Source organism: Chrysemys picta, chromosome 3 (assembly GCF_011386835.1).
Source record: "Chrysemys picta bellii isolate R12L10 chromosome 3, ASM1138683v2, whole genome shotgun sequence".
In the NCBI taxonomy this organism is placed as follows: domain Eukaryota; kingdom Metazoa; phylum Chordata; order Testudines; family Emydidae; genus Chrysemys; species Chrysemys picta.
In genome coordinates, this window is record NC_088793.1 from 73187946 (window position 1) to 73209541 (window position 21596).

Here is a 21596-nt window from a genome sequence, read left to right on the forward strand (position 1 = left end):
GACTGCTCCATCCCTGCATCCCCAGTGGCTCATTACATCTTAAAGGAGGCAGGCAGAAAAGGAGGTGGGGTCATGACTTCACTCCCAGAAACATTAGCCTATGGAGCTGCTACCTTCTTACAAAGGAGATAGTAAAAGCTGCACTTCACAAAACGGTGTGTTTGTGGGTGTGTTGGCCTTTGCTCTGCAGAGATGCAGAAAACTTCTTGGTGTTCTGTTTTGGGAGGGGCAGTTTTTCACTGACCCAAATGCAAGATTGTGCCTACTTAGCATAATCACATTGGCTGCACAATCTCTCCTCTCTGGGTTTAGACTGTGCTTTGTATCTACCAGTTTTCACCATTGGGATGTGGTCACTGATTCTATATTTGATGAGTCTGCCTTGGTTTTGCACATTTCATTGTGGTGAGATAGACTTCTACAGAACTCAGAGTTAATGTGAGATGTTGGTGAATTTACCAACCACCTGACTGAAAGGGATAATCTGATTTGCCCCATAAACAGTTAGGAGACCACACATACACAAAAATCCATCAGATCCATAAGTCTCTGAGGCTGAGAGGAAAAAAAAAAAAGACCGACTGTGGTGCTGAAGTAGGCATGGAATAGTGCCTCTACATTGAAATGGAGGAACTGATATAAGGCCCAACAACAGCAGTAGCTGAGTATCTGTAATTTAATAAGTATCTGCAACAATCAACAATGCACAGACTCCAAACAGCAGCACTAATATCAACTCAGGCATGTCCTCTCTTATATAACCAAATGGTCTATATATATGCAAAGCTAGACACATTTTGGTCCTGTCCAAGGAGCGCAGAAAATTGCCAGACACTTAAATAAGCTCATTTCCACAGCTGGCCACTTTGTGCATGATAAGAAGGCTGAAAATAAGATAGCTACTTCCTAAATCAGTAGGTAGATCATACATTAACTAGATGGAACCACCCAAAATTATTCTAAAATTGGGTCTACAGCATCATCCAAGCAGAACTTAGTGGTACATTCCAGCTGCTTCCATCACCCACTTGTTAATTTTTCAAACAAGCACCTTCATGCTTTCTCCCAGGCTCACATTTGGGAAGAATATCCAAAAAACTAATCCATTATCCTTCTTCAGATCCCTCCTGAAAACACTCCTTTTTCCACAAGACTTACAAAAAAATTGACAATAGGCTGCTGGTGTGGAGAGACCATTGTTTATCAGGCTGACCAATATTGTTTCATTGTTTCTTTGTACTCCCCCATTTCCAGCTATTTGTCTCATCTTATACTTAGATTGTCAGCTGTTTGGGGAAGGGACCATCTTTTTGTTCTGTGTTTGTACAGCACCTGGCACAATGAAGTCCTGGTCTATGATTAATATAAACAGTAAATAATAATTGATGTGTGTGACACTCCATGGTGGGTGATGATTAACGCTCTCTTTGTCCACAACAGAGCTGGCTTTATTCAGCCAAGAAGTTTGATTTCATGTTCCACTTTTGTTCCCACTTTGGAAATTTCTCAAAGGGAGCTAAGGGGATTCACTGAAGATGTGCCAAGACTTACCTCCCTTACAAAGACTCATTGGCCTTGTCTACACTACGGGGGGGGGGGAATGATCTAAGTTACACAACTTCAACTACATGAATAATGTAGCCGAAGTTGACAAGTTAGATCTACTTACCATGGGGTCCACACTATGCTATGTCGACAGGAGACACTCTCCCATCGACTCCCCTTGTGCTTTTCATTCAGATGGAGTACAGGAGTTGATGGGAGAGTGATCTGCAGTCGATTTAGCGGGTCTTCTCTAGACCCACTAAATTGACTGCTGATGCATCGATCCCCTCTTGTCGATCCCCTGGTAAGTGTAGACAAGCCCATAAAAACATATCTTCAGATAGCCTACTTACCCTCTCTTGGCCAGCCAATTCACCCATCCCATAATTTCTCCATACAGAGTCATCTTCCACCCACACTAAGAGAAGACAACGTAGTAAAAAGACAAAGCAAAAAAGTTTGAGACATGGGAAATCTGACTGCCCAACAGTTAAAGTCACGTAAGTCAAGGTTGAGGACAAAGCCATTTTTCAGCATGAAATCACTGCTTAGTATTAGCATTGCGCAGTCCATCAGCAAGCCAATGTTCTTTGGCACCTGCTGCTTTTGTGTGTCCTATACACCATTTTATGACATTAGTTAACAAATTTGGGGAGGGAGGAGGAATGAAGGCACAAAGTAAGTGAAAAGTGGCTTCAGTGCACGAGACTGAACATTTCACAGTCACACTGCCAGGCTTGATTATCTCTATTTCACATTGCTTTTTGATTGTGTAGCTGGCAACATAGAATTCAGCTGCAAATGTATAAGCCAATCTCCTACTTCCCATAAATTGGTTAGAGTAGCCCAATATTATTATTAATTTTAATAATATAAATTTCATATATGCTGTGCCACAAATACTTGTTGTATTCTTTTAAATGACTGTGGCACCCTGCTCTTGAAAACTGTCAGGTGTACTGCTGGTCAAAATGTGGGAAACATTTTTGAACAAAAAAATTGCAAAAAAAAAAGCCAATATTTCATCAAAATATCTAATTTTGACAAAAAATACTTTAAAAAAGTATTTAGAAAACTTTAAACGGCTGTAGTTAGCAATAAGAAGTAAAATGTGATATAAAGTGAGAGCTTTCTATTCTATTCTATTCTATTCCTTATATCTTACCCAACATTATAGTATCTAGCCAGTGCATTAAAGCTCAGACCCATCTCTCACTGAAGCAAATGACAGAACTTCATTCAATGGTGCAGGACCAGACCTTAGCATAACTAGCATCTGCCCCGTGTGTTTCTTTCCTACCTCTTAGTTAGGAATATCTACCTAAATAGTAAAACAAATTTAAATCCCATGTTCTGCAGCAAGTTTTCAAGAACATAATCTTTGCTCTTTCAGACTTTTTTGATTATTAACCTATCAAAACAGCCTGAAATTGCATATTTTGATGATTCTAGTTTACTGTGACTGAAATCTCAGTGGGTTGATTACTATGCTTCAGATGGTTTAAAACTCTTAATATAATATTTAGGGCTGATTCTATAATAATGCCCTAGCTAGAATTTTTAAGTACCTCTTTAAACTTGTGAATCTTCCACTAAAATGCTACATTGACTGACATAATCAGTCAATGAATAAACTCCTCCCTCAGATCTGGTGGTCTCTATTTCAGACAGAGGAATTCTTATTGTCTTTCTCCATAAGCTTCATTCAGGCATAAAACCAGCTACAACCGCTTGTCAAATACCTGTAATATTAATCTGACAAAAAGATTTAGATGAATCTGTATTTATTTCAGTGGAAATAACCTGATCTATTTCTTAAAATTTTAAAAATGTACAGAAAAGGCATAATAGCAATTGTGAGAAAAATAACTTCAATGGGCCAATAATTTTTTTACAGTATTACTTGTACTCAAGTGAAGCCACAGACTGAACAAAGTTCATAAAGAACTATCCTGCCCATCCTTTGGCTTAGACGGGTCTATGCAAGGTTGAAGAAAATGCAAAATAAACAAAAGACATTAAGATACACCTTGGACATTATTTTAATAAACAGAAGTAGCAGTGGTTTTCTAACTCTCACTACAAAAACCAAACACAATGGTAGCCCAAAATATAACCATCAGTACGTGGACCCTTCTGATCTCTACTGCTTCAACAGAACTGATTTATGAATGTTACCCTGAACACAATCTGGGGCTTTATTAAAAAAAAGTTCATATTTTTAGTGATAATGTACCCGATCCTGCAAACACTTATGTACATCCTGAACTTTAAGCATGTGAGGGATTCGGGAACACAGCTGCACACTAATGTGTGTGTGAATTGGTTCCATTCCAAAGCTTAATATCTCGGAAAGGAGGAATGGGAAGGGGTGGAGAAAGGACATGCTGGGTTTTGTCAGTTTTCTCCTTAAAATAGTTAGTAGATCAGGTTGATGATCCAGTTAAATTCAAAGAAACCCACACAATTTGTGTTTGTTAAATTTTTGAAACAAGTCAAAAAAAATTGATTATTGAAAAATTTCCACCAGTTCTGCAGCTGGAAATTTGTTTGAAAAAAATATTTAGCTGTTCTTTAGTTGAAATTTTTTTGACAAAACATTTTGTCAAAAAACTTAAAATTTGGAAAAATGTGAGCACCTCTAGAAGTTAGGAAAATCTGGGCTTACAGTGCTGCAGAGGACAAAGGCTTGAGGAAGATGTTGAAAGACATTAGATGTGGTGGGGACTGAAACCTCTGAGTACAATGAGAGAGGAGAAATAGTGTTAAAAAGGGGGAAAAAATAAATGTATAGGGGAGAAAGTCTGAATAGTTCCTGTATTTCCTCCAGAGGTGTTCAGAGGCACATAAACAGAGCTGAGGAAGGGGATGTGAAGTGCGGGCTAGGGCTGGAGTTTGTGGTGAGAGAGAGGTACAAAGGAATCAACAGTGGAAGACAGAACAAAGCTGACCAAGCAATCCACAGTGCAGAGGGAGGGAAAGAGTGGATAAAAGGTGACAGAGAATTTAGGGATGTTGATGGATTAAAGCATGGAAGGCTAAGTGGTTGGCGATTACTGCACAATAGTGAGAGAGATCAGAGTGTGGTCAGAGAAGAGGAACTGGGATGTAGAAAGGGAGTAGCACGGCATGAAGAAAAAGTCCAGGGAGTGGCCATTTTAATTGTGGGAGAACTAATACAGGCTTAAAAGATACATGAAGAAGTAAGGTCCAACAAGTTGGAAGCTGAAATGTCAGACAGGACATCCGGGTGAGAGCTGAAATCACAGGAGGTGTGGATGGGAAATTGAGGGATGAATGTAAGTGTTAAGAACTAAATACATGAAGCCATTTGCAGTACATAACCAAGCAAACATTGTCTGGGAGGAAGGCAGAAAAGGAGTTACAGAGCAGACTGGAGTGGGAGAGGAAGAAACCAATAGCTCTTCTAGTGCACCTTTTCTTGCTCACTGCCTCTGCTGTGAGACAGCTCATTCTTGAAGGAGGAGAGTCAGACTTCAGTGAGAATGAGGAGGAGGACAAAAAAAGGATGTGGATAGTGGCGAGATAGTTAGACCTGGAGCAGGCATTCCAAAGTGAGCAGAAGAAAGGTTGAAGGGGACGGGACAGGATGGATGGTGGAAAGAGAGGGGAAAAGGTGTAGGCAACAATCCTGGAAAGTGTCAGGAGAAGCAAGGAGAGAAGAGGACGGGGAGCTGGAGTAGGTGGTGAAGGAGAATGCAGAGGCTTAGATACCCATAATGAGAGCGACTGCAGAAGTACCTAAGAATGCTAGAGAAACAGTTCATGTCACACAACCTTACAATAGGGATATTTTAGACCCAGTTTAATTGTTTTATCCATTTGTTCATTTCTTGTTATCTTATATCAAATAGGCAACTCTCATGATTGTATTGTGAGTCATGATATTTTTTGTTTTTCTTAAAGCCCCAGCTCTTGGAATCATATAATAACATCAGAATCTCAGCTTTCATTTAAAGGGGGGGGGGAGGAGGGAGGGAGGGAAGTTCTAGCCCTAATGATTGCAGAGAAAAGCTTGAAAACATCAATCCTGAAAGCACAAAAATTAAAAAGCAAATAAAAAGAGCCTGAGTTTGTTATTTTTAAAAATCTCATGAGTTTCAAGTTAATCTTTTTTAGGGGAGGGGGTTTAACTTGTGGATTTTTAAATGTTTTGGGCTGGCAATGTGGAATGGGTTTGGAACAAAACTACTGGGTGACTTTCACTTGTTGAGACAGAGCAAGCACTCAGCAGGTCATTCCTGGCATTCCTGAAAATACAGAGTGATCCATCAGTGTTTATTGGGTAAGAAAGAATACAGAATAAGGTAGTTTTAAAAACACTGGTAATAATACATATTGGTAAAAAATGTGATGACTGCTTAAATATATAACTCCCTTAAATAACAACTCCAATTATATGGGATAGAATTATCAGTGATGTAAATATTGGGGCCTAAGTGCTAAAGTAATCTAAGTTGCACACCTGATAAATACCAACTTATCACAAAAGGAGTCTAACTCCTTGTAGTCTCGTGGGTGGTAGGTGGGGAGAGTAGGAAATCTGGAAGGCGGGGGGGAGGGGTTGTGATCAATCAGAAAGAAGTTATTCCACGGGTGCGAAAAGGTGAATTTCTCACTAACGCAAGACCAACTGTGGTCCAGGAAGTCATAAAGGGACTAAGAGGATGGTGCAAGACAAAGAAGTTCACCAACCCTACTGTAACTTACATCTGAACAAATGCATTCCCAAGTGCACTCACAAAGCTCTCAGTGGCACCACGCTGTTGCATGCAAGTCTGCTCTTGGATCCAAACAGCATTTCATAATGAAAACAGGATTGTATGGGGTTCAGTGGGATTGTCTGCAGGAATCAGGTGATTAAATTTTGGTCCAATATTCACTATCAGTATCAATTCTAGTTAACTGGCATACATTTACATACAAAAAAAATTATTCATGTATTTTACAAAAGAAATTGAGGGCTATAAGCAAATTACTAATACATAGTTCATACCAATACATTTAAGCCCCATTTTGAGGATTTAATGGAGTCTTAAATAGCCTTGTGTGACCCCTAGCAAAAACATAGGTGAACAACTTTCTTACAGGCCTCCATGAACAACTTTCTTACAGGCCCCCACAAGGTGGGTAGTGCGCCACTCCTTTGCCTCCCTTGCCAATGCACTCACCCACTGTGTCTGGGGCTTACACAGGAATAGGTCCGACTCCTAGAAGACTGGTGGCCACTGCGGTCTGCATAGATCAGCTTGCAGGATCAGAGTTTATTTTGCACATTTCATACCAGTAAACCTCAATTTAGATTCATGTTCTTTGGAAATTGCTAGGTCACACCTTTGGGTTCACATACTTTTTGTATCCACTTCTGACTTTGTTCTTTTGTGTTTTTGTAAAATAGGCTGCATGGCTCTGGATACAGCCTATAACACCACACAGTTTTTAAACACAAGATCCAATAGCTGTGCATCACACATACATATTGTGAGCATTGTGATGCTGGAATGCAGTTTATCCACTTACCTACCTCCTCCAACCATATTTATTTCACAAAAACAAATAATTTGATCTTAAACATCTAGCCCCCTTGTGTTACTCAACTTGGCATCCCCTTCCCTGACATGATCTCTTTGTCCCCTTAGGGTCCCGTTATACGTGGGAGAATAAAAGCAGATTAATGAGCAGAAAGTATTCTGTAACCTCATTCCTTTATAAATGATTTCAAGTTATCATTACACAGTTATTTGAATTTTGGGAAGATAGCCCCAGGGATCCATTCATTGAAACAAAACACAAAAAGGGCAAATCTCACTGCAAGATTCCATGCATGTGGTATGCCCAGTTATTACATATAGCCACCTAACGTGACAACACAATAGAGCGTGCAAAGGGTTTAGTCATACACACATTTACACAAACAAAAACCAATACAGGCATACAAAAAGAATCATTTTTTGGAAGTAGTATAGAAGAGTCCCAGTCACAAATGAGAGCTGCATGAATTCTAGTTTACTTGGCTATAAATAAATCTAACATTTTTCTTCTCTCCATGGTAAAAATAAAATAGGAGCACAGATGCATTACACTGTCCTTTGTGTAACCAGTCTCTCCATTTTCAATTATAGTCATCAATCTGTTCCATATAAAATATTTCCCCCACACACACTTAACCAAAGAAATCAGCATTATGCAGCAAAACCTTTTGCTACAAAATAATGTAAATGAGAACATTCCTTTTGTGTGACTATAATTGTTCTTGAAAAATATAAAAAGGAAGCTAGTCTTTTCTTTAAAAGGATTTCTGTAGTTGAGACAGAAAAAATACTTTACATTTATTTAGCACTTTTCATCAGAAGATCTCAAAGTGCTTTTTAAAAGATGGGCATATACTGTTTCCATTTTACAGATGGGGCAACTGCAGCGCAGAGTTTGAAGACAAACTTTCAAAACCGGACCCATGATGTGTCACTATTTGATTGCCAAACCAGAGATATCTAGCTCCTGATTTTCAGAAGTGATGAGCATCCAGAACCTCAACTGAAATCAGGCTTTGTGCCATAATTTCAAAATTAGTGGACACTTGAAAATGTTGGCTTAAGTGACCTGCTCAAGATCACACAACAAGCCATAGAGAGCAAGCATGCTAAAAACAGAATCCAGGTCTCTCGACTCCTGCACTCTTACAACATTTACCTAGAAACATGGTGGATTTTCCGCCACTTACACGCTTTAAAATTAAGACTGGATGTCTTTCTGGATGAGCTACAGCATTTATTGTAGAAGTTATGGGCTCGATGCAGGAATCACTTGGAGTAATTCTATAGCCTGTGTTACACAGGATATCAGACTAGATCATCATAATGGTCCCCTCTGGCCTTAAAATCTATAAATCCATGACTATGAAAATACTAGAAAATGTACTAGGAATCCTATATTGGCAGACAGGTAGAACAGATGACCTAATAGGTCTTTTCCCACCTCCTTAGCTATGAATTCAGCCACTGGACCACACTTCCTCATACATATTTGGTGTGCTACTGGATCACTAAGGTACATATAATGGAAGTCAATTTCGCCAACTAAATACCAGAGGACTCTAATTCTCTTCACCATAGGATAGTTCAGAATAGACGTATATGCTGTCCTGAACACCGTCCATCTGTTTGCTTGAAATGAGACAGCCATTTAATTAAATTGGTGGCAGCTTCAAAAACCATAACCAAGCGATTTAAAGGCAGCAAAGTAGGATGCCAAAATGGGGTAACTTTTTGACAGTTATTAGTCTACATTCATAATCCCAACAGAAAGACCAAAGGCTGAATGAACATGGAAACAGATTTCCTATAGGCAAGAACTGAGGTATATTGGCAGATCAATGTGGAGATACTTGAACTACCCTGACAAAGCCTACATTTGAGGACTGTGATCCACAGAACCTAGAAATGTCACAGACAATCTCAGAATTAGATAAATGTTTAGCCCCTTTTCATTGAAAAGATAGTAACAATTTTACATTTTCAAGGCTGTTTTTCTTAGTTATCTCCACAGACCCCCACACAGCTCTTCAATTCACTATGGAGACCAAAGTGGGTAGACTATGATTAAATGCACTGGTATAGTGAATGCTTCCATAGAAAAGAATAAATATCTGCATTTAAAAAAATCAGATTATGATGATCAATAAAAAGTGCTAAAAAGACACATAAATTATGAGAAATACTTTAAAACGTTACTTAGCATTATTTCTTAAACCAGTCTGTACACATTCATTTCCTATTTGCAACTTAAAATTCCTTCAGAAACCCAGCAAATATAATTACTGCACGGGTTAAGATTTCTGCTTAAACCTCAGATGGTTAGTTTCCTAGCAGGGTTATTACACTGTCCCAAGATCATGCCACAAAGCAAAATACAGTAGAGTCATAAGACGATTTTTTATCAACAAGCAATTTACCATTTCACTATCCTGATACGAGATTTTCTGGGTTTTTTTTTATTCCACATATAGAAAATGGATACATTTTCCCCCTATGGGCGATATGCTAGTTTGATTTTATTTTCCCTGACATTTCACCTGTCAGATTATGATAAATATAAGGGACAAAGAATAATTGTCACATTCTCACTGAATTTCATCATCAAATATCTGGACAAATTAAATAAATTGGAAGTGTAATCCTGAGGGAAGACATGAATGATGAAAACAGTGTCAGATACCCAAGTCATCTTCCAGGCACCCAGGAAGATAATAGAGGTTTAAAATACTCAGAAAGGGAGCCTATGCAGAAGAACCTTCACACTGTATTTTTTCTTCAGCTCCTTGTAGCACCAATACTGTAGTAAGTAGAAGAGAGAATTTTTGTACAGACCCAAGAGAACCTATATAAAAGGATGAAGATAAATACATTCTGTAAAATGCTATTTGCCAAAAGCAATTATCATGCCAAGAAAAGGTAGCAGGTTATCATGATATAGTATAAACATATGCTAATTAGGTGGCAAAATGAAAAGATTCATGAGATAGAATCCATCAAACATAAACCTGAAAAACTGCACCTGCACTTTCCAGGTTCACAGTCTCTCTTGCTCTCACAGTGAGTCATGAAAACTTACCTGCTTGACCAGTGGTAATACTGACAGCTGCAAAGAGCCTCTGCGAACGGCTCAAGTCAGATACCCCATTTACAGCTTCCACTTCAAAAGTGTAATTAGCATGAGCCAGCAGGTCCAGGACAGTGACGTAGTTATCTACTAATCCAGTTTGCTGGGGCATATATCCAATGTTACTCCCACAGGGAACACATTCACCCTGCTCCCAGCTGCACCTTTTGCACAAAATTCGGTAGGTCACATCATTTCTTCCCCCATTGTCGGCAGGAGGACTCCATTCCAAACTCACGGTAGTCTGGTTGATATTGAAGATGAGGTTCTGTGGTGCAGATGGAGGTCCTTTGTAACACACACAAAAAGGACAATGTAAATACATGAAATCAGTAAGGGACATTTACCTAGTGTTTTAATTACTGAGGCTCAAACTAGACGAAGCATTTTTCTTCACATAAACATTTCATTACATTTACTACAAACTACATAAAAGCCTCCTTGACCTCACTTGGCAAGAAGCTTTATTTATTTTCCATTAAGGAATCAGGATAACAATTGTCTGTGTATTTACTGCAACTGACTTTAGCCATTTTTCTTCTGTGCAATTAAAAGGATCAGTTAACACACCTCAAAAGTTTACTCTTACAACATTTTTAGTATGGGGATTTTTTCCCCTTTTAAGCAAACAGCACAGAATGCATTTAGGCATTCCTTAATCAGCTCTGATTGATTTACAGCAGTATTTGGGTACAGCTTTGGATTTTGGAGACTTTCATTACTTGAACCACCAATCTGTGTAGGTTAGTCTATTTGCAGATGGAATGGTAAGCTAGATCCCATTACATTTCAATCAAAGTCCAAATCCACACAGGTTACTTTTCATTTTGCATTCAATTCATTTTTGTGTAGTATCATATTAGGCATACAGTCTGTGACAATTTTAAGACTGTAGGAATACTATGCTTGCATTCTTTCTATTATGTCTAGTTATGTATTTACCCAGTAACTTCTCTTTCCCAAGGTTACATCGGGCAAACATGAAATTATATTTATGTTGATTCTATATTCAGTGTACATTTTCCCAATGCAGTTCAATTTCATTTATCAGTTTCATTTATTACTTTGCAAACATACTGAAGGCCAATAGTAAGTACTAGTGAGAACAAACTACAAATGGCTATACCCAGTTGGTTAAGCAACGTCCTTCACTATTAAATTCATGACTGACTCACTTGTGCACGCAACATATGGTGGATCAGAAGGCGCTCTATAATAGCTATCATCACAATCACACCGGGAAGATCCTTCCTTGTCAGAGAAACTGTGAGTAGGACAGCGAGAGCACTGTAGATCTTGCGAAGATGATTTGTAGAATCCTCGGCCACATGCTAAGGGAGAAGAAGAAAAACTCAGATATACACTTGCATGTGCATCTGCCCTGCTTTCATCTCCATCTCAGTTATATGGAGAGTTCCTAGAGTACACAGAGAAAGTGTGCATGCTACCCCATTCTTTTGGATCACAGAATCATAGAATATCAAGGTTGGAAGGGACCTCAGGAGGTCATCTAGTCCAACCCCCTGCTCAAAGCAGGACCAATCCCCAACTAAATCATCCCAGCCAGGGCTTTGTCAAGCCTGATCTTAAAAACCTCTAAGGAAGGAGATTCCACCACAACCACTCCATTGTGCTTCACCACCCTCCTAATGAAAAAGTTTTTCCTAATATCCAACCTAAACCTCCCCCACTGCAACTTGAGACCATTACTTCTTGTTCTGTCATCTGGTACCACTGAGAACAATTTAGATCCATCCTCTTTGGAACCCTCTTTCAGGTAATTGAAAGCAGCTATCAAATCCCCCCTCATTCTGGATTAAGCAGTCTGCTTTCACCAGGGTGCCCAACCAGCACCTAAGGCCAGTAAGAAATGGAGCCTGGTCCTTCTGGCTTTCCCTTCACTCCGCTTCCACTCTATCAGGCGAGTAACTCAGGAAGCACTAGGAAGGAGCATTCCCCCTCATGTGCAGTCTGTGACTGTCCTGGACAATTGTGCCAGGGGTATAAGGAGTGGGGAATGGCTCACTGGATCCCCACTCCCACCCCTGTGCACCCACTAAAGGGCTATGGACAACCTAGCCCACTGTGAAGTTGCAATATTTGTTTGCTTGCTTGCTTATTGTACCAGCTATTAAACTGTGATTTTTAAACACATTTTCAATCACCAGCATTTATTTTCTATTAAACAAATCACAATGCGTTTTCTTGTTTATAGAGCAAAAACATTTAAAAACTTACCTGAATGTGATTAATGGATATATTTTTAACCTTTACTTCAGTTAACTACTGGGTTGAAAATCAACCTGCACAGGTTATTAAACAGATTATTTTCTAAGTAATCCTCCTTGTTCCCAAAACTGATGGAATGTTCCAAATGGAGGATGGCTGCATCGTACTGAACAAAGGGAAATGCCACCAATGGTAAACAGATTATGACCCCATTTCACCTTAAGTGAAGAAGGTTATAGGGGCACACTTGCTAATATAGCAACCATTGTCAACAGAAAACACGCAAGAGTACAGAATTCCTCTAGAAGCTTCTAATGAAACTCAGGCTCTTTCAATTGCACTGCTTCATTCAAGTTCTGTTCTCCAATAAATCAGGCAACCACAGCACAGACAATTTAACCTCTAAGCCACTGCTTATGTGTGTGAAAAATTTATTGTGGGTGAAGGTTAATATCAGGTGTTAAAATCTTCACTGGGAAACGCTAGTTAAATAGTCCTTATAAATCCACAGAAAAAGCATTTGCTCTGGTAACATTCACATTTGATTGGTGAGGCTGTCTCGTAGGTACTGATATTTTAAATATTTGCATGTGGTTTTGGAGATCAGATACCACAGTGATGGGCACAATCTAAAAACACTGGGCCTCATTCAAAACCCATTAGACTCAATGAAAAAAGAGTCAGATGAACTTCAGTGGGCTTTAGATCAGGTGCATTGTAGTGTAGTAGCCATATTATTCCTCTTAATGTACATGAGCACTATGCAACTCTGATATAAATTATACAGGTCAAATTTTCCTCACTTGGACTGATAAAATCCACTCTTGATTTAGTTCATTACAGATGAAACAAATGAAAAAATCTCTGAAGATTTACCTCTGATTTTTTCAATTTTCTAAAGAAAAAGCAGGTCGAAAAGACAATAATCATAATGACATTTTGGAGTTTGTTCTGTTTAAAAAGTAGGGGTTCTAAGCCAAATTATCTGCTTCACTTCAATGAAGTTGCATTAATTTACCTCAGAAGAGATTTAGCCCTATGTTTGGAAAATATATGTTCTCTTTTATTGATTGTATCCCTGCAGGGTAACATGCCAAATATAGCACCACTAAAAAACAAACATCTAACAAGAATGCCTTAGTATGCATTCATCAGAGCGTTTTGGAACAAACATTTGGATAAACTTGACACATTGAGTTTTCAGATAATGCTAGGAGTTCAGATTTAATGCAGAATTAGTCTTTTTCATCCTCTTTCAAAATTATTCCAAGATTTCCAGGACAAGAGTGAAGAGCACTGATGCTAAACTGTTTTGTAAACATGAACTATAAATAAATATTAATGAATTAAACTTACGTCTATTATTCCAGCACACTCAATTAACATCCAGCCACCTGACCAAATAATAAGTTTCCTGTTTTGTCTTAGCTAGTCAAGTTCCTCAGAAGATGAGGAAAGCACTGGACAAACACACTGCATCTTCCAGCATGCAGCCCTCTGCAGAGCAAAGAGCAACTTGAAAGGGACAGATGCCTACTGTGAATCCAGTCTGTCCCTCTCAGCAGGGAACATTACAAAGCAAAGATGCCAAAAGAAAATAGAGATTTCAGACAAAACAACAAAACAAACAGAAAACCTCTTTACACTTTTTTCCTGATGGCTTCATCTAGACATGTATATGCTCAGTCACTTGTTATTTAAAGTAAGTGTGCATTTCTTATTATAGTTCAAAGGATTTGAATGTCTGCTACTAGTCTAAGTGAATGCTCTTTATTCTTGTGCAGTGCATACCAGAGGCAGCAGGATCAGACACTCATTGTATCATACTACTATCTCCATCATCTTTAGTTCTAATAAGAGGCCCATGTGATAGCATTTAATTACTATTCCTTCAACTTAAGCACCCCATAAATATAGAGCAACATTATTCCTGTAATGCATTCCTTAACAGCCTTAAAAAGGTGCTTTCAACTGATTCTACCACGAAGTCTAATAGCAAATTGTTACCAATATCACACACAAAAAGGTTTTAAGAAATTTAAAAAGGGATATATTCAAGGTAACGTACATTATATTAAAAAGGGCAAAGCTCCTCTTTTTCTGGTGGAATTAAAGAAACAAATTAGCTTATTGCTATTTTTTCCTTTCTAAATTTAATTTTATTTTTAAATCTGAGATGGTTTCTGTTCTTTTAAACTAAGACAGGACATTTTCTATTGATTGTTTTTCCCCTTGGCTCAATTTCCCTGAATTGTCAAAATTTAATTTTTTTAAATTATAAATCATTAAAATATATATTTTGATCTAATGGAGAAAAAATAACTAACATCTCTAGATGGTATTTGAAAGGTCTGTAGAGCTGGAAAATTTATCTTTTTCAGCAGCAAAAGTTGGTCCAATAAGAGATATTGCCTCACCCAAACTGTGTCTCTCATTAATTGTAAATAACCATTTGCCAAAGAAAGAGATTTAAATTTTATTAGAGAATATTTAAAAGAAATAAACGATACAGAAAATTTGAAGCGTAAGTTATTGGTCATTGGGGGTAACATACAGAGTATGGGGGTATGTTGGTGTTTTGGGGCTGGGCAGCACACATAGTATATACAGACTGCAATGTCCCCATACTAATACTATCCGTAGACCTGTATGTATAGTATTATCCTTTTGTAACAACTACTCTGTAGCTAAGGCTGAGGTGGTGATTTCAATTTAACTCCCAGTTTGCTTTTGATCCTATATCTCTCAATATTTTGATACTTTGCCTAGGTAGCAAGTAGCTTTGTTTTAAAATTTCAGATTTCGCATAAGTGATGGTCCTAAATGAGAAAAAGACAATTTGCTGTGTTTGAAAATATAACAGGAGTCACATTTAAATGTGGCACGTGGTGCATGATGAGCAAAACAAAGAAATTATTGTTCATGCCACATTAGCACCTAGAGGCCCCACATAAGCTCAGAGCCCCATTGTGCTAGGCACTGTACAAATATGTAGGAAAAGACAACCTGTGTCCTGAAGAGAAATAATAGAAAAAAGCCTGAAAGGGGGGAAACAAAGGCACACAGAATGAATGCAAATTGCCCAAGGTCAAACAGTACATCAGAGCTGGGAACAGAACTGATGTCTCCAGAGGCCCTGTCCAATGTACCATATTGCAGTAACTCTGGGTATTTCCTAGTACACATATGGCTGTACTGGGAATTGAAGGGTTGAAGCTCTCTAGTCCGGCACCCTCGAGACCTGACCAGTGCCGAACCAGAGAATTTTCCAAACCACAGGAGGTCAATGCAGAGTGCCAGTGGGTCTCCATAGGAGTAGGAAGTAGGGATGCGGCGGGTGCTGCAGCACCCCCAGGCTTTGCACCCAGCGTGGCCCCCTGCCTGTGGTCCCCGCTGCCACCTGGGGTCCTGGCCACCAGCCCCCCGACTGGGAGTTCCGATGCCGGCCCAGGTCCCAGCCTCCAGCCCCTCGTCCGGGATCCCAACCACCGGCCGCTCTGCTGCCAACCAGGGTCCCGGCTGCTGGCCCCAGGTCCCAGCCGCCAGCCCCTCTGCTACTGCCCGGGATCCCAGCTATCAGCCGCAGGACTCCGCAGCCGCCCCCAGCTGTGGTCTCAGCCTTATCCCTCTCCGAGTACCTCATTGCCCCGGGCTGGGACCACAGCTGGGGGAAGCTGTGGAGGCCCGGGCCAGGGCCAGGAGCGGAGCCCAGTGGCCAGGACTCTGGGCAGCAGCAGATCCCCCGCAGCCGGCGGCTGGGACCATGGGCAACAGCAGAGGGACCGGCGGCTGGGACCGTGGGGCTGGCATTGGAGCTCCCAGGCGGGGGGACCGGCAGCTGGGACCCCAGGCGGCAGCGGGGCCCCCTGGCGGGGGGCCCCACTGAGTACAAAGCCTGGAGGTGCTGCAGCACCCCCGGCACCCCTACTTCCCGTGCCTATGGGTCTCTTATTATTTTTATCTCGCCACCGAGGTGAATAAACTGAACAACGCTTGCAAGGCCGTCTAGCCAAGGCTTATGGCTCACTTCATAACAAAGTGTTAGTGTTGTTACCCAATTTTACTGTATTCGCACAAGGAAATAAGTAGATAAAGCATAAAAACATAAAATAATATGAAAAATAAATAGATAATACAGGCAAATCTATAATTTACTCATCTAAAATGATTCCTTCCAAAGTGATGTGACAATAACTGCTAACTCAAGTTACATCTGCGGTCTCTGCTGTAGGTATATCCGGAGTAGATGAAGTGGAGGCAACAGGACTTCTGACTGTAGAGTGCTGCTCCACATTCCTCTTGTCTACCTTTAACCAATCTTCCAGCTGGGCTTGTCTCATGTATTTTGTTTTTTCTTTAATGAGTTTTTCTCGTATCATGTAGAGAGACATGATCGCTTGCTCAGAAATGAAACGTCTTTGCTCCAGTCCTTCTATTAAATTTGTTACCAACTGAATGCATTTATCAATAGAAATTTTTTCTGTGACATATTCGTCATCATCTTCATCACCATCACTGGCTTCTTCGTTATCTTTGTTTTTTCCCTGCTGTACCATTTGCACAATTTCTTCATCCATCATTTGATTAGCAATTGTGTCGACTGCATCTGTGTCGACTTCCATCCAGTCTAGTAAATTTTCCTCTCCCAAAATCTTGGCCAGTTCAAGTATTACAGGGTGGGACATACCACTGGCATACTCCATTAACTCACTAATAATTTTTTGGTTTTCAGACACTTCAAATCCAGTGAACATGGACTCGGCATTGACATCAGAACTGTCCTCAAACTTTAGGGCTGGCAACAATTTGTGCCATCCATTCTTCAGAGTAGATGGAGTTACTCTTTTCCAGGCTCTAGCTAGTGTCCAAATCATATCCTTGAGGTTAAATTCTTTCCTAAATGTTGTCAAACTCTTCCCATCCTTAAGCGATAATAGCAATTGGTGCATAAACTCGGACCTGTACATAAACTTCAGGGATCATAAGATACCTTGATCACAAGGCTGAATCTGAGATACAGTTTGGGGGTAAATACAGTCCCACCATGTTATTTTTGACAAGCAGCTCTGCTTTAGGGTGGGCAGAGCAATTGTCGAGAATTAGTACAATTTTGCACTTCGGATCCAGACCTACTGAGGTGAAACGGGCTCTTGCCTCCGGTACAAAATATTTCTCAAACCACTCGAGACATAGATTAGTTGTTATCCATTCCTTTTTGTTGGCATAGTAGATCACTGGGAATATTTTCACCCCTTTGAATGCCCTTGGGTTCACACTTTTCCCAGTAAGCATGAGCTCACATTTGTGAGTTCCTGATGCTTTACTACAACCAAGGACAGTTACCCTGTCCTTTGACTCCTTCATATCAGATGGTGGCTCCTCTGCATCACTAGCCAACATTTTTGTAGGCATACAACACCAATAGAGAGCAGTTTCATCGGCATGGTATACCTGCTCTGGGGATAACTTCTCATTTGCAACTAATTGTGCAAATTTATCAACATACTTAGCGGCAGCTTCCATATCTGCACTTCTTTTTTCACTGCACACGCAATGTAGACTAATGCCATGCCTGTTGAAATTTCTGAAGCCATTCTTGCGAATAGTCACACTCATGCTGCAGGTTAAGTTCTTTGTGGAATATTTTTGCTTGTGCCATCACCATCTCACCTGAAATTCTAACACCTTCGTTCCTACGAAGCTTGAACCAATGTATAAGCGCACTATCAAAATCGCTGCTTTTCCCCTCTTTCAATGTCTTATGAATACTCATACTTTTTTTTACTGTCACTTTTGGCAAAAAACTTAAGGATTTGATTCTTTGATTCTTCAAATCATATACTGTAGATGACCCTACATTGTTAAACTCACACAAAGCACGCACCAATGTGCCCTTTTCCAATTTCTGCAACAATTCCACCTTTTGCTGTATTGATATTGTGCTTACATTTAGCAGCATTACCAACATTGCCACTGCTTGCTGGTCTCTTAGAAGACATATTTATGGGTAAATTTGAGGTAAATACAGCACAGAACACTCAGAGACAGGACTGGTGGGACTTTGCCTGACCACGGGAAACTTGGGCCCACCCATGATAAGCGGACATCCGGCTAACTACAAATCATGCTTAGGCGCCAACTCCTCATCTTGCCGGGGGGGGTTCTCGACCCCACCCCCTCCGCTCTAGGGCCCGTCCCCACTCCACCCCTTCCCCCAAGTCCCCGCCCCGCCTCTTCCTGCCACTGCTCCACACCCACCCCGCCTCTTCCCTGCCTCCTCCCCCAAGTGCGCCCCATCCCTGCTCTTCCCCCTCACTCCCAGAGTTTGAACGCTGTGACTCAGCTGTTCTCAGCGCTCCAGAAGTGCTGGAGGGAGGAGGAGGAGTTGGTAAGCGCAGGGTCACCGGTGCGTGAGAGGCATGGGGGGAACTTGGCGCCGGTGGATCTCCGCACCCTCTAATTTTTTCCCATGGGTGCTCCAGCCCCAGAGCAGATGTGGAAAGCAGTATATGGCATTTTGGAGTCCCATTTGTGGGAGACAAAGAGGACAAAGAAAGGTGTTAACTTAAGTAATATACATTTCTTGATGCAACTTTAAAAACTTTTCAGTGTAAAAGCTGTGAAAAGCTAGAGGTGTTTTTTATAGCTGGGTTTGAATTTAAATTGGGAGAATATGGGAAAGAAAGATAGATGAGCAATACATCTTGTTCAGATAATAGGAGGAAAGATGGCAAAGAGGACTGACGTTAATGATACATTCATTCAGGAGAATTATTGTTATGAAGAAATGTGGAGAAATTAGGGAGAGCAGTTAGATTAGAGAATCAAAGGGCATGCAACCACTCTTTCTATCATTTTTGGCATGGTGGATGCTTGACTGAACATGATTTTTTTATCATAACTTCTCAGTCTGCATGAAAAATAACAAAACTTAATATGTTGCATGTGGTGATTGGAACTTTAATTACTGTTTGTCACCAATATATAATATTGGAATAATCAGTGTAAGAAAACGAATAAATATACACTATGTTATCAGAACAATAGAGCTCATTCATTAATTCTTGATATGTCATGTTTAATTGACCCTGCCATCATATGCAAATTATAATGGTACAAATAGCATAGTTTTATACATAGTGCAGATTAAAGTAGTGATAATAAAACAGTAGCCTCTACTCTAAGTAGTTAATAATCCAATGGTGACAAAAAAGCAGACCTTGGTGAGATGAGGGTTAAACTGCAAGCAATTTACTTATGAATGTGGGGAGAAATCCTGGCCCCACTGAAGTCAATGGCAAGACTCCTATTGACTTCAATGGGCCCAGGTTTTTCACCCTTAATCCTCTCCTCCCGTGCATTTTGAATAAAAATTGATTTGATCAAAAGGGATTCCCATTTACCTTTTAGTTTTTCTCTGTTCAGTTATTATTATTTTTCCCTAGGCAGTGGCTAGAATTTTTGTTTTGTTTTTATGTGGACATACTGAACATAAACATCCGTTCTCCAGATAACGCAAACCAAATCACAAGACCACTTTCTACGCCAGTAGACATTAAGGGTAATTCAGTTAAACTCTTCTTGTAGAAATTACGTATATGCTAGGAGTTTGTGCAGATGTTTCTTGGCTGAAGTTATGCAGCTGCAAGGAGCTTATTAATTATAAAACATAAAATGGATTGTTCTGTAATTGTAACTCTCTGGGGTTCTAATACATTTTAAAATTAACATACATATATACTCAGGACTGGGATGGATATTGCTAGATTATTTATTACAGATGGACACTTTAGTTAATGCAGAAAAAGGCTGGCCTTTCTACACTGGAGCTTTCAAATATTTGTATCATATTAATATCCATGGTTCTATAATTCAGAACTGAAAGCACAGCTTGCAGAAAGAGTACTCACACTGCTAGTGTTGCTGACCTCACCTAGGATGGACAGGTCCAGAATCTTTATTTTAATCCTATTGACAGTGCCTCAGTGGGAGTAATTACAACTGTCAGCCTCAAATCCAGACCTCCTGTCACTGATCTATAATGATTTTTCACAATGAAAATGAACAGCAGACTGGGAGGATGAAAACAACATGGTGTAATGATTACATTAAGATTTGTGAGACCCCTTCTGTATTATCCTGCTGCAAACACATGACAATTTGGCACAGGACATATAAGATTTGTAATCACATGGGCAGTAAATATAGTTATAAACAGAAGTTTTTAAAAGAAAAAGTTTCACTCTTTCACAACATAGACTTGACTCAATAGATCATAACATTAAGCACCGGTAGTTTTAGAGTCAGTCTATTTGCAAAGTTTAGGTAAGTGGAAGCAGATCATCCTATAATAACTCTCAAATGCACAGTTCAGTGCAAAAGGGGGCTGGGAAAAAATCCAGCAGCAAAGGGAGACTTTATAATCCCAGATCCCCTTTACCAGTAATTCATGTGCGTGTTCCAGTCATGACTAAGTTAGACAGTGTAAATTACTTTTATAGTCAGAGATGGCATCTGTTATGCCTTCTATGGCACCTAATATATAGTGTTTTATAAGGATCCCAGACTGTAGTATTTCATTTATCTAACTGCTATACAATGATAAATGTCTAGCTGAAAAAGATGTTTATTTCATCTTGCAAATGTTTTTTTAACTGCAATAGTGTCTAAAGATTATGTATGTTTCAATCAAAGAATTATGTTGTATGGTTTAGCCAGAGTAAACACAAGACTTTTAATGGTGCATCAGCAATAGTGTGAATGACATATCTAAATAGGGCTGTCCTGTGACTGCATACCATCACTAGCAGAACGTTTGCTGTTGCCTGTCAAGAATCTCTCTGACTTGATATTCACCTCCCAAACCTAATAAACCCTTGTTGTCCAAAGCCTTCCTAATGTCTTCCCTGAGATGTTCACATAATGCTGTTTGCACAAATTTTTGAACATTTAAATAATACTATAGAGGGTTTTTTTTAAGATTAAATGAAAATTCCTACTTCCTACAGATCCTCTTAAATATAAGAGATTCCTTCTGATACATTTAAGATTCAAACAGTATAGCAAGATGCCAGATCATTTATTTAACTTCTCTAGGAGCAAAGAAATCCAATAGTTATAGAGCAATACTCTCAAATGTTTTG

At 39.7% G+C, this 21596-nt stretch overlaps 1 protein-coding gene across 9 annotated transcripts in view; it reads right to left on the reverse strand.

Moving 5' to 3' along the window:
• EPHA7 (EPH receptor A7) overlaps positions 1-21596 on the reverse strand; it is a 175901-nt gene that overhangs the window by 96778 nt on the left and 57527 nt on the right. For 8 of the 9 annotated variants that reach the window (XR_010599541.1, XM_065588208.1, XM_005301153.4 and 5 more), the window contains 2 exons: positions 11400-11555; positions 10177-10512 (listed from right to left, as the gene is read on the reverse strand). The exons of the other annotated variant lie outside the window; for it this stretch is intronic. Coding sequence is in view for 7 of the 8 variants with exons in the window: in XM_065588208.1 (XP_065444280.1) it covers positions 10177-10512; positions 11400-11555 (492 nt within the window). In the remaining variant the exon portion in view is untranslated. The remainder of the gene's footprint in view (positions 1-10176; positions 10513-11399; positions 11556-21596) is intronic. 9 annotated transcript variants of the gene reach the window in all.